At 34.4% G+C, this 12,594-nt stretch overlaps 1 protein-coding gene across 1 annotated transcript; it reads right to left on the reverse strand.

The window, feature by feature from the left end:
- Positions 1–1,906: 1,906 nt before the first annotated feature.
- LOC146729480 (uncharacterized) lies at positions 1,907–12,003 on the reverse strand. The gene is made up of 15 exons (XM_085495705.1): positions 11,891–12,003; positions 10,064–10,116; positions 9,842–9,916; positions 9,358–9,462; positions 8,971–9,090; positions 7,343–7,442; positions 6,223–6,353; positions 5,656–5,854; positions 5,196–5,324; positions 4,904–5,102; positions 4,633–4,745; positions 4,284–4,409; positions 3,707–4,105; positions 3,473–3,616; positions 1,907–3,313 (listed from the first exon to the last, which is right to left on the reverse strand). The coding sequence occupies exons 1-15, from the start codon at positions 11,976–11,978 to the stop codon at positions 2,877–2,879; spliced, it is 2,418 nt and encodes an 805-aa protein (XP_085351831.1). The 5' UTR covers positions 11,979–12,003; the 3' UTR covers positions 1,907–2,876.
- Positions 12,004–12,594: the final 591 nt, after the last annotated feature.

Raw genomic sequence — 12,594 nt, forward strand, 5'->3', positions numbered from 1 at the left:
CATATATTTCATTCGGCAGCTCTTATGGAACTTTGCTTCACAAGAAAAAAGATCATAACCTCTTATCCTTGTTAATATGCACTCGTCCCTTTTCTTCTCAGCCATCTCCAGAACCGACTTTCAGCCATCAAATTCAAACTGGCTCATCCCCTGGCTAGTCCAGCTCTGATGTACTTTGACCTTCTTTCGTTTCTCTGAACCACAGAAAATACAATCAGGGTTGAATATATAATCTTGTCAATTGCACTTCTGCGACTCAACGTTGTGGAGTTGTATCAGCACCCTGTGATGTACTTGCAGTTGGTTTAAGTCTATCAAGGTTCATTGTAAAACGCTTATAACATTGCCAGTGGAAACCATGGTGTTCTGCAATCTGATCTGGAATGAGCTGACATGCATCTTTCATCATGTGGTTAGATCCAAAAGGTTGTGCAAGCCGCATTTCTTTAATCTCTCGCAGTTTGGCCAATTTATTTTGAGCATCTTTCATCGCAGAGAATAATTGCAGTTCACCATACTTTAAACCTGGCACATGAACTATACAGACAGTGGGAGGAAGACGTACACATGGCCGTTTTCTTTTCGATGGTGGTTCCATTGTGTTACTTCAAATCATTGATTTTGTTATTATTTCAGCCACAATGCACAACCTGCAAATTAATAGAAAAATACATGGTTAGAAAATGATTAAAAGAATACCAAAATGTGCGTTCAATGAAGGGCGAGTAAATTTGATGGCATTAATTTATTTGATGGTCATCAAATCTGTTACAGCCAAAACATAGTATCTGGAAATGTACAGATTATCTATAAGAATCATGCACACATATATGTGAGAGGTTCTTCCTTTTCTTGACACTAATATCACAAGAAAAAGTGTTAATCTCTTAATATCAGTTGATTTTCTTACCTTACTAATAGCAAAAATGAACTCCTTGACCAAACAAACCTATAATTACATGTATTAAACATGATTATATTGCATTTGTCAAAAAATACTGAAATTAAGCGTTTTACTCATTAAATATTCAAAATGGCCGCCGTTATGCAAATTTTGACATAAAATGTAACATTTTGACATTTCGTTATAATCAGCAGATGTTATCCTTCAATTTTACCAACAATTGTTATTCTTGCTATTTATTTAAACATCATAATAGTCATGGTAATATGGTTTGTATTTTGTGTGGTGACAACAGCAGAAATATGACTTTTCAGAGATACCATCTAAAATATGTGGAAAATGAACACCGAGTGCCAGTTTATTCACTGTTACCACTTGATTTCATATTGAGTAGACCCCAATGGTTAAAAAAATGGTACGGTAGAGTTGTTGGGGGGGGGAATGCACGATAGCCTATCCTGGCCCATGGCCTACAAGGGCTGTCCTAGTACTAGAGTGGGGTTCCTTCTCTGAATAGAGATGTTTGTTGGTGCAAACTGTAGATAACCCTACATATCATGGTAGTTATATATACCACTCTGCTCTCTATATGTTTGAAACGTTAAAGAAATTCAATATGGACATTGCGCTTTGGGTTGACGTTGATAAACAAATGTTTAATGCTTGACGCTCCGACATATGGAATGTCATAATAAATACGGAATTATTTGTACATATATTGTATATTTTTTTTTATTTCAATAGCAGTATTATTATTACTTGAGGTTTATACATTTGCAGACTATATTATAAGGTGTGGTCGTTTACCTTAACAATTTCTGTGAGAATGCAGTATGTATACGGGCAACCAATGATGTAAGCACACTATGTACTTATTGTGTATATATTTGTATAGAGCATCTAGTGTGCCTGTTATCGAGATCTTGTATGTATTTAGGCATTACATGTACCAGTAAATATGCTATTGTCATGAATCACAAAGAGAAACAATGGAGAACAATGTAGAGAACACTAACGATTTTACTACCGTTTTGAAACACATTATTATCAGTATACATGGAAATAATTTGAAGAGTTACTTGTGTATGGTATGTGTGGCATATTTAAAATACATAAAACTAAAGGTATATTTGAAAGTCAAAAACAAATATCGAGGCACAATGTTTACCATGAAGTCACATTTCAGAATCAAATTAGCTTATATATTGCAGTCGCAAACTAATCCTAAATCTAGCCCATCGTTATCCACACAGACAGACTTGACCAAACAGTACCATCTGGTGGTATGATTAGCCTGTTATATAGTACAGTTGAATTCATTTATCATAATACCATTATGTCACACAGAGATAAAGACATAATGTGTATTATACTCATACGTTTTCTTAATAAAGAAATGGCGACTAAACGGAGTTTGCAAACGTTGCATGGCTGTTACACATATAACCAATGAAGCAACTTCTCAAGATTTAAAAAAATCTTTTGTTCATTTTTTTACAATCAAATAACAAATGACATCATCACATTTGTTGAAAGCTTTAACAAATTAACCAAGGCATCGTGGGAAATGTTTACCCAGTCGACTACTCATACAGAACTACCATTTTATAACCCTAAACTTTCAACCAAGATATCTCTTTCAAAATAAAGCAGATTACATGCGTATGTGGTCTTCCGAGCCTTCATACAAGTTCAAACTCTGGAGTGAAACCTAAAATTATATATGCATGTGACTCAATAATGGTTATATTTATTATATTTTGCAGGTGGGGCAATTACACCTACGTTTATTGGTTGTAAATTCATGTATTCTGAATACAACACAAAATGCAAATATTTAAACAAAATTTAACAGAATAAACACATATTCTTACAATATTAACTAAAATTCTTAAATGTTGACGTCACATTGATGCTATACACATACATGGAATGTTGAGATCATCATGTTATGTATGACATACATTAACACTCACATTATTTCTAGGTCTATTTCCTCACACTCATCGTCATTAGGAAGCCTGAGATAAAATTTACGATGACATATGCGATTTACTATACATGATATAAAGCCGTGTCGTTGTTGTAAATCTTGTTCTTTGTGTTTTCGTGGCATTGCTCTAATTAAACTTTTCCAAAACTCCTTTTTCTCTTGTTCAGACCCATTTCTGTGCCACGTAAGATAGTTTATAGAGTCTAAAATGGATTTCAACGTATCAGACATTTCGTCACCCATGTGTCTCACGTCTTCGAACATTATAGGAATCAATTTATGACGTAATCCGAACATTTCAAATTTAGCTTGGTCAACTTCATATTTGCACCATTCACTTTGAACAAACTCTGGAGATAATATCAATATCGTCCGTCGACTATTCTTAATCGCGTAAAGTATATTTTCAACGATAGCTGAAATATGCAAATAGGTATCAAGGTAAGCACACTCAAATTATTCTGATGTAAATACTTTTTAAAATAAAATCTAGGTCACTCATGCGGAATGTGTGACAATATTTATTAATATGGATTTGAATGATTATCATTAGGCAAAGTCTGCTATTTACTTACGTATTCCAGGAGTGAAATCTCTATGATGAATATTTATTTTATAGTCATTATTTTCCTCTAATTCGTGCAATAATTCTTTATATACAAATGTTTCATCTTCCGTACCCCCTCTAACAGCTACAAATGCATCCCATTCCTTGTCATCTGTAAAACAAATCGACTAATGATGACGTTGAACGGAGGACATTAAATTATACACTGTTCATCAAAATATAGGACTCAGTATGTACTCACCATCGTCTTTAGATTTACCAAATAGTAATGGATACATTAGTCTATTCTTTCTGTATCGGAGACACACAACAAAACCAAAAGTAACTAACACTACCAGTAGTAGTGAAGTCACAATTAATGATACAATAACAGTTTTCTTTGTTCCAATATTGGCAGCTTCCACATTTACACTGAATCTACACAAGGCAGTATTTCCATGAATATCTACTGCTGTGTACAATATGTTGTGTATTCCTATGATAAATCTATCTCCTGCTCGATGGTTTGATGTCAGATTAAACAGTCCCGAATTGTCATTGACTTCAACCTTTGGCCACGTGACTTCAGTAGACGACGACCTTTCATCTAATAATGCCGTGATGTTGTGCGGACAAAACGCAAACTCCGGTGCCCCTATATCTGCACATTGACAACAATTTGTATTATATATTTGCAAGGCTCTGTGATTAAACTGAATGCAACAACAGTTAGATTTTCATCAGCTGTTTTATAACAATAATATTGACAATGTATTCTTCAGAATGTTAAATATGTGATTGCTATTAACAGTTTACCAACGTTGTTGAGATTCACATACCTTCTGTACAATGCACTCCTCCCCAGCCCTTACTACACACACAACCATCTTTACGACTGCAGTTTTCATAATTTTTACAGTCACATGTTTTATCACATAATAAACCCCAGCGATTAATTTCACATCCTAACAAAAGAATGTTTTAATTGTTTGTATTAGTAATTATGAAATCCATATTATATCTCTGCCAATATTTACCATTACCATTCTCTGCCAACAAGCTTACATTCGTTTGTTCCTGCATATTTATCAGCAACAGAGTATATTTTCATCACATACTATGATTCCTAAGTTTAGCGAAATCTAGCATATCAAACACAATTATTATTTATGTATCAAACTGGTTTACCTGTCACTGTCAAAGTTAGAGTATCTGTATAAGTATCACCATTTGTATCAACAACCTTACATTCGTATGTTCCTGCATGTTCATCCGCAACAGAGTATATTTCCATTACATATCTGAAAACAGTAGTATAAAACACACAAAACATCCCATTACTATTATGTTCTTTTTAATAAAATTAATATATCTTGTGTAACTTGTTTTAATGAAAAATATTATATCTTTTCTTTATTTGTTATGTTTACGCCAAACATGGTTTGGGGCAAAAGCTCACCTTTTCTCTCCACTCCATGTATTAATCCGAGTATCATTATTAAAATGCAAATCATCTAACGTAAGTAAATCACCATTGTAATAAAAGCTTCTGTTGTATATATCAGAATTGTCTAGGTGATTGAAATCGCAGGCGAATGTTAAAAAGTCACCGACTAAAGCATCATAGGCAGGGTAATTAAAAGTTACTGTTGGAGAGACTGCAAAGAAAAAGAAATATCCATATCATCTGAATCGAGAGCAAGTTTGTTCTCGCATTAATTATTTTGCAATTTTGCAGAGGTATAGGTCACCTATATCACAGGCTATCCCTTTCCATCCTGCTGCGCACTTGCATGCACCATTGAACATGTGACAGGTGGCTCCATTCTGACAATAACAGTCATTTTCACATTTTCCGCCAAACATCCCATCTGGGCAACCTGTAACAAAATATGACATTGATTTACCAAGTTGGTTAATTTGCATATGAGCAGATGTGTACTATGTTTGACTGATGACGGTTATTCATCATTGTTGTTGTTATTGTTGATAGTTACTTTGAACGACAGTTAACAAATACCGTATTATATCAAATTATGTAGCGAACTTTGCATCAACCGTGTCATCCCTGAGAATGTCAACTAAAGCAAACATGGTTGGCATGTTCTAGTCATAATATCTATATGCATTATTTTCAGTGTTCTTTATATTGTTTTCTCAGTTGCTGGGTCGCATGAAAACCGAAAGCATGTAAAGCGCTTTGAAACTCACCAATTACATCTACTTGATAATTTACATGAACTTGCATTAGGTTGTAATCTGGGAATGCGCCAAGCAAATTTCTTAAATTACACTCTATACCATTGTGTATTCTATCTATAGTAGCATGGAAAACAATTTGGAAAACGCCATCCAATTCCCAATATACTAACAAATCATCATCGAATTCAATGTCTTGGTAAATAGAAATCTGAAATTTAATTGAAATGAAAATAAACAAGTGACCTTAACATCGAACTAAGCATTTATTCGTGTATCCTCTTTATTATGTGACATAAGATTCTCTGTATTATGTCTATGAGATCGTCTCTGCTGACAACAATGCCTACGTTTCCTACAATGAATTTATAAATGGGTTTTACTGATACAATGAGTGCATTCCTAGCTACATCTGATTGAACATGTAAAATGAATAAATATGTTTTATCAGACTCATGTGCCGGTTAACATATTTACATACAGAGTTATGACACAACATACAAAGCCAAATGAAGCACATTCCAAATATGTGTGGAAAAAACAGCAAATCAACAAATACATGAACAAATTGTTACTCACATTACAAACTGTAGGTTTAGTATAGATGTCACCGCCGAATTTACAACCACCGTGCTCTACATCATCAGTGGCTAAAGTGACAATTATGTCAATTTGTTCAGGTTTTAAAGGTTTGATAGCAGAAAATCTACCTGAAGGACAACAGTAAAAATACATTGCCAATTTCATGAGTATCGATGCTTAAATATTTAAATGTAAATATATTATACGACCAAAGATATATCTATATCTATATATCATATATATTATGGTCACTGATTGGCCTGTATTCCACCTACAGCTATTTATCGTATTATGCAGAATCAACATAGTTCTATGTCTTATTTTTAAAAGCCACGTTAATACATTTGAATTTGATTTTAGGCATATTTGTGTGTTTATCATGTATATGTCATACTGAATAAGAATTAGAATAAACTGTCGATGTGTCGATGTCCTATTTCTGATAATAATACTCTTTCACTGAAATTTCAAAGAATATATCATTTAGTAAAGTACTCTACTGGAACACAACAACATTCTCACTATTTGCTTGTTTTTGTACAATGGGTATCTAAACTGTATACCATACCAGACGATATTCGATTAGATCAGCCATCATAGGCTAATTATATGCACGTCGTGTAGATTTGTAGCAGGGTCAAAAAGGAATACATCAGCACAACTGCAAAAATAAAGCATATGAGCAACTAAAGCACATTAACCCTTATACCATTACGTAACATCTGTATCTACAAGTGAATTTACACTTATTTTAACAAAATTGTAACAAACACGGAAACACTATTAACAGTTTACAAACACTGCATCTTATGATACACGACGTGAATACGTTGAACAGAGATCGGATTTTAATCCACATTTTTAAAAAGCAGTAAAACCAATGTTTCTACACAGTGGAACATATCTGTAGTAAAAACACATATTTAGCCTATTCCCAAATATTATCAATGTGTGAATCACACAGAAACTGGTTGTAGAAATCTAGTCATGGGACTATTTTGTTTCTGCACAATACTTCTTAAAATTGGGATTGCCCCATTGCCAAAAACAAAACTAAAATAAACAAATATATTTAATGCTACCATACTAGTATGTATAATTTACGTTACACGCGTACATTGACTGTTATTCATCTGTATAAGTATATCATGTCCATCTCCCTGCCAATGCCATGGGGCAATTAGTCCATTTCTATATCTGAACCTAAATGGTAAAGGCTTGAAAAAAAGAAATTATGATTAATAGTTAATTCCATGAATTTTCAAATTAAAAAAAATCAATAATTTTCTGTTGTGAATTATCCTGTGCTAATTATTATATTTTAGGAGTCTTGGGCATTAAGAAGTTGGAGCGTTTTAATTGTCATTTCGATTTCCTCGTGCATAATCGTTCGTAACGTTTTAGATCGTTGGTAATAAAGGAGCTGCTGAATTCAATTCAATACATTGTGGTGTGGTTCATCTATCACGTGATCACATAGTTAAATTCATTGTGATGTGGTTCATCTATCACGTGATCACATAGTTAAATACATTGTGATGTGGTTCATCTATAACGTGATCACATAGTTGAGTACATTGTGATGAGGTTCATCTATCACGAGATAACATAGTTAAATACCTAGTGATGTGATCCATCTATCACCTGATCACATGATTAAATACCTTGTGATGTGATTCATCTATCACGTGATCTCATGGTTAAATACATTGTGATGTGATTCATCTATCATGTGATCACATAGTTAAATACCTTGTGATGTGATTCATCTATCACGTGATCTCATGGTTAAATACATTGTGCTGTGGTTCATATATCACGTGATCACATATTTTAATATCTTGTGATGTGACCCGTCTACCACAAGATCATATAGTTAAATACCTTGCGATGCTCCCTGATATAGATGTTGACATTTCTCAAAAGTGTGTTCCACGTTTGCGTTCAATCACGTCAATGTTACTAAAATTGATTTTAAAATGAGTTATATAAATCAATGTAATGCATTGCTGTAGTAGCATTCCTTAAAGGAAAACATCAATCCCACTTGAACAAAATATATTTGTAACATGAGTAAAATAATTGATAGGGCAATGGACGTTAAAATAAAATCTGCAAGAGTGTGACAAAAGCCAGCAATCTTGCCTACATATAATATTTGGCCTTGGTCACCTAAGTAAAACGCCACATACTTAGTAATTGGACTTTCAAAATATCTGAGATATCAAACATGTAATCAATAGTTTATCTTATACGGTGCGTGTGAAAGCGAGCTGTGAAATTAAAATCATTACCACAAACAATGGATTTCTCTCCAATGCCCTCCAACTATTTCAACAAATCAATCTATATTTCGGAAAAAGTAATCCCGATCCTTACAATTAAGCAGACTAAAGCTGGGGGTTCTCAATAAGCAAGCTGTGACCATTGATAATATCACAATATAAAGTAATTTATATCAAAGAGTGTAGGGCGACCATGAGAAAAATACACTTTTCATTGCGATTCGTCATTCTCTGGACACAGCTGTATTCACAATATAGTGTGAATAATCATTATCCGAGTAGTGGGGCCACTGGGAATGTTGAGCAGGTTCTTAATATCAAACGTATTAAAATCTAATATCAAACGTTTTGTGAGCTTGTGTTAAATGCATGAACAATGTGTATGTTTAGAAACCAATTGAATACATCACATTTTGGTTTGATGCACTTTCAATTAGTAAGATGTTTATATGTTACTTACTAGATCGTTTTCCGTCCTTGCCTTCAAATCTTGAAACGCACAGCTTTCATTAAACACTGGTGGCCAATCAGCAACGTCTTCGACCATCACATTGAGTACACCAAAATTAGTGAAATTTGCCTAAAATAAACATTATGTGTACAATTAAATTAATCACGACATTCAAACTCACGAGCTCGGCAAAGCGTCATACTACTATAAGAAGACTCACACGCTACATGCACAAGCTGAATCTCTAACGTCACATACAACAACATACATACAGATCCAGGTAGTCATGTTCAGTGTATTAATGAATTTATCACTTCAAACATCATTTCATTTATGTGAACAATCACATTAACTAGGATTTTAAAATAATGAAATTATATAGCGAATATTACTTACAGTATTCCATTGCAAGTGGAGAATATATTCATGTTTTTCATCAAAGTTGAGAAATGTTGAGATATATATTTCTGGTTTGTTCGTATCACAGAAAAAATGTGCAACCTGAAAAGATACTTTGTTTAATTTATAAGTTTCAATTAGTTTGTGATTCGTAAACAGGAAACGTAGACACGGGAAAACAAATACTTCGTATCTAATAAAACTGTTTTCAATGAATTATTGATTTGAGAATCAGAAAATACAGACATATGAAATTTAATAATATATATCTATAAACCGTTTATGTATCAAAGGATAAAGAGATTTATGACTCGATACTTATATGTCTGATTAGTTAATGATTAGTGATTTAGAAGGTTTTAATAATTTAGATAATCCTATGTCTAACTAGTGCAATATTTGTGAATCAGAAAGTATACTGCTTTAAGACGTATAATTCAAGCAACAGAGAATTAAAATATGTGTACGTGTTAATCGTTACCTTGTCCTCTTCGCTAACACTCAAGTTGTTAACGTCTCCATCTAGGCGAAATATCAAGCTTCCAGGTTGTAAATTCTGAAAAACAGTAGAATGGTTTAACCAATCAACAGAAGGTTTGGCTTTGAAAATCACGATTCCAATGACGTAACACGAAAAGTCTTGTTCAAAGTAATTATGTGATGATTTATTAAAAATAAAATGGTTTATAACGCCGACACCTACCTCCAATATGCATATACTGTAATATTTAGTTGAACTTTCATTGTTCAATTCACCTGTATGACACGAAAAACACAACTGTGCTGAATAGTTAGATAAAATACAATTCTTAAAGAGTCAATATAACACTGCAATTCATCATTTATGTCATGCAACCTGGCATATCAGGTGTTTGATTTGTGTAAATACACTTGTTATTGTCATGTTTGAAGGTTCACTTGTTCATTTCGCTGCTCTTTTGATTTACGACTGACCCGTCAATGGATCCTTATCAATTCAGTCAATTAATACATGAGTAGAAAGCATGACAAACGTATAGTATTGTGATGTAAAATATGGGTAGGGGCATATGTAGGGCTACTCCGTATCCAGAAGCTGGGAGCATGTCTTGAATACAGGTCTTTGGTAGCGTGCTTATCTTATAAGTATTCTCCCTTCAGCTCGTCCCCTGTCACCTGGCGGGGAACGTTTATTGAAAGTATATCACCACAACTGAGGCAGTGCAAGGAAGGAAATATACCGGTAACGAATACAATACATCAAAACAATATATAAAATTGTCTTCCCTTAAATAAACAAATATTACGGGTTGCTAGTCACTGGGACCAGCAAAGAATGATGATATACAGTAAAACAAATAAAAGTTGGGACTTGATCGATGCTACAAGGAACACTCCACTGTCATGGGGGACGTCCGCTTGAGGTACGGGATCGGAAAAGTCACTTGAACCTTACAGTCAAATAGACACACACAACGGAATACGTATCTATAGCTAGTCTTTAGCCACATCGAGAACGCCACGAGGCAAACTGCCTCGTCCAAGACTCTGCCCAGGACTTACTCGTCCGGAACTCTGCCCAGGACTCACCAAGACTCTATTGTCTCGTGGAGCTCTCTCTCTCTCTCTCTCTGACCAAGGACTAGACCGTTTATTACGTATCAAAACTTAACCAATTACAAAAAAGTAAAGACTCTAAGGCGTAACCTTTAAACATTCAATTTGCACACAGCCAATCACACTAAAGACTGATTACGTCATATCTACTGATTAATCGTCCGCTATATTAATAAACTACAAACTACAAACTGTCAGAAATAGTAGTCCGGATGGCGACGGTTATATCGTAATTAGTTCCAAATCACTGAGTCAAGTTCCGTCCAGGACCTCGCATAAGCCTAAATGATGACAGATATAACACAGCCATTCACTAGCAATAAGCTAACCAAGTCGGTCAACAGATACGCGAAAACTAATTCATATCACCACTCTCCGATGAACAGCAATGTACCATTTTCCGTTTTTTTCGTTTCTGGTACACTGTCAGAGCAGCTGCACTACAATTTAAACTGCACTGCTATCCGCTGCTACTAGTAGCAACGGTACGAGTATTTCGGGCAGTGAACTTCAATGGTTCATGTTGGTTAGCAGGGATTACTAAACAGCACGAGCACGGCTGCATATGTACCACTGTACAGAGTACAGCTTAACATGATGATACAGGGTCAAATCAGGTCACCTTCCTGACTAAAGGTTTTCACACATGTTTCAACTTAAATACTACAACTAAATTATGGCCATGAAAACAATAGAATACATTCAACAACATGACAACACAATCCAATAATTGTATAATCAGTCTAAATATAAACATGTGCAATTGGTTGTTGACAAGTATCCAAACATGTGTGCTTTTCATTCACACATCAATGGCTCTGTTTTTTCTGTCTTTTCACTAACAATTTATGTCACAGTATTAATTAATGTAACCCATGATATATTATAATAAGAAGCCATAGAAATAAGCTAGAAAGTATTACTAAAAGATTACCTGACAGAATGCTATGACATAGGTGTATCCAAGAACAAAGGCACACCAGAAGAGAGAACATTCTCACTGCCTCTACGTTGACAACCATATACAAGCTGCGTAACTGACACAGAATGATTTGACTGAACGAGGACAAGTAAAATTTAAAAGCACGCTGATACAGGGTATTGCTTTCAGGTCAGGGGAACAGAGAGTGGCAAGTTAACCCGCATGAATGACTTATACTAATGAAAAGTGGACACGCTCAATTACACAACGTCTTTTCGGATTCCAGACCTTGCATCAGACACGCAGCTGGTACATACCACTATCTGCAATAAGCAACACGAAAGGAGGAAACAGTAATATGAAATAGAATTGGCATCCGACATAATACGTCATACGAATTGAAAGCAGAACTCTAAAATGTCATTGAATATCATTGAACGTGGAAATGAGGACATACTAATCAATAGTTAGTCTGCTTTGTACCGCCACCCAGGGTGTACATTTTCAATATGTAAGTGTATCAGCATTTTTTATTATATGTTTTTTTTTTATATTTCCTCAAACCCTGCAAATAGAAGTGTGCATGAAATCATAGGAAGACCCTGTATGCAGTGCTGTGTGATAAAGTTGATTGACAGGTCATACTTGTTTACAACTTGGATAGACAATTTGAATCTACAAGGTGTGCTTCTAATTTACATAACAATGGATGACTA

The sequence above is a fragment of the Saccoglossus kowalevskii genome, chromosome 22 (assembly GCF_978046115.1).
Source record: "Saccoglossus kowalevskii chromosome 22, keSacKowa6.1, whole genome shotgun sequence".
NCBI lineage: Eukaryota > Metazoa > Hemichordata > Enteropneusta > Harrimaniidae > Saccoglossus > Saccoglossus kowalevskii.

Bases quoted from the DNA above. Each gene is read 5' to 3' on its own strand.
- LOC146729480 (XM_085495705.1), bottom strand. From the start codon at position 11,978: ATGGTTGTCAACGTAGAGGCAGTGAGAATGTTCTCTCTTCTGGTGTGC. The intron at 7,443-8,970 runs GTAAGTAACATA...CTTTTTTTCAAG, and splicing joins CAAGGACGGAAAACGATCTA to CCTTTACCATTTAGGTTCAG. The intron at 3,314-3,472 runs GTAAGTAAATAG...TGCATATTTCAG, and splicing joins AGATTTCACTCCTGGAATAC to CTATCGTTGAAAATATACTT.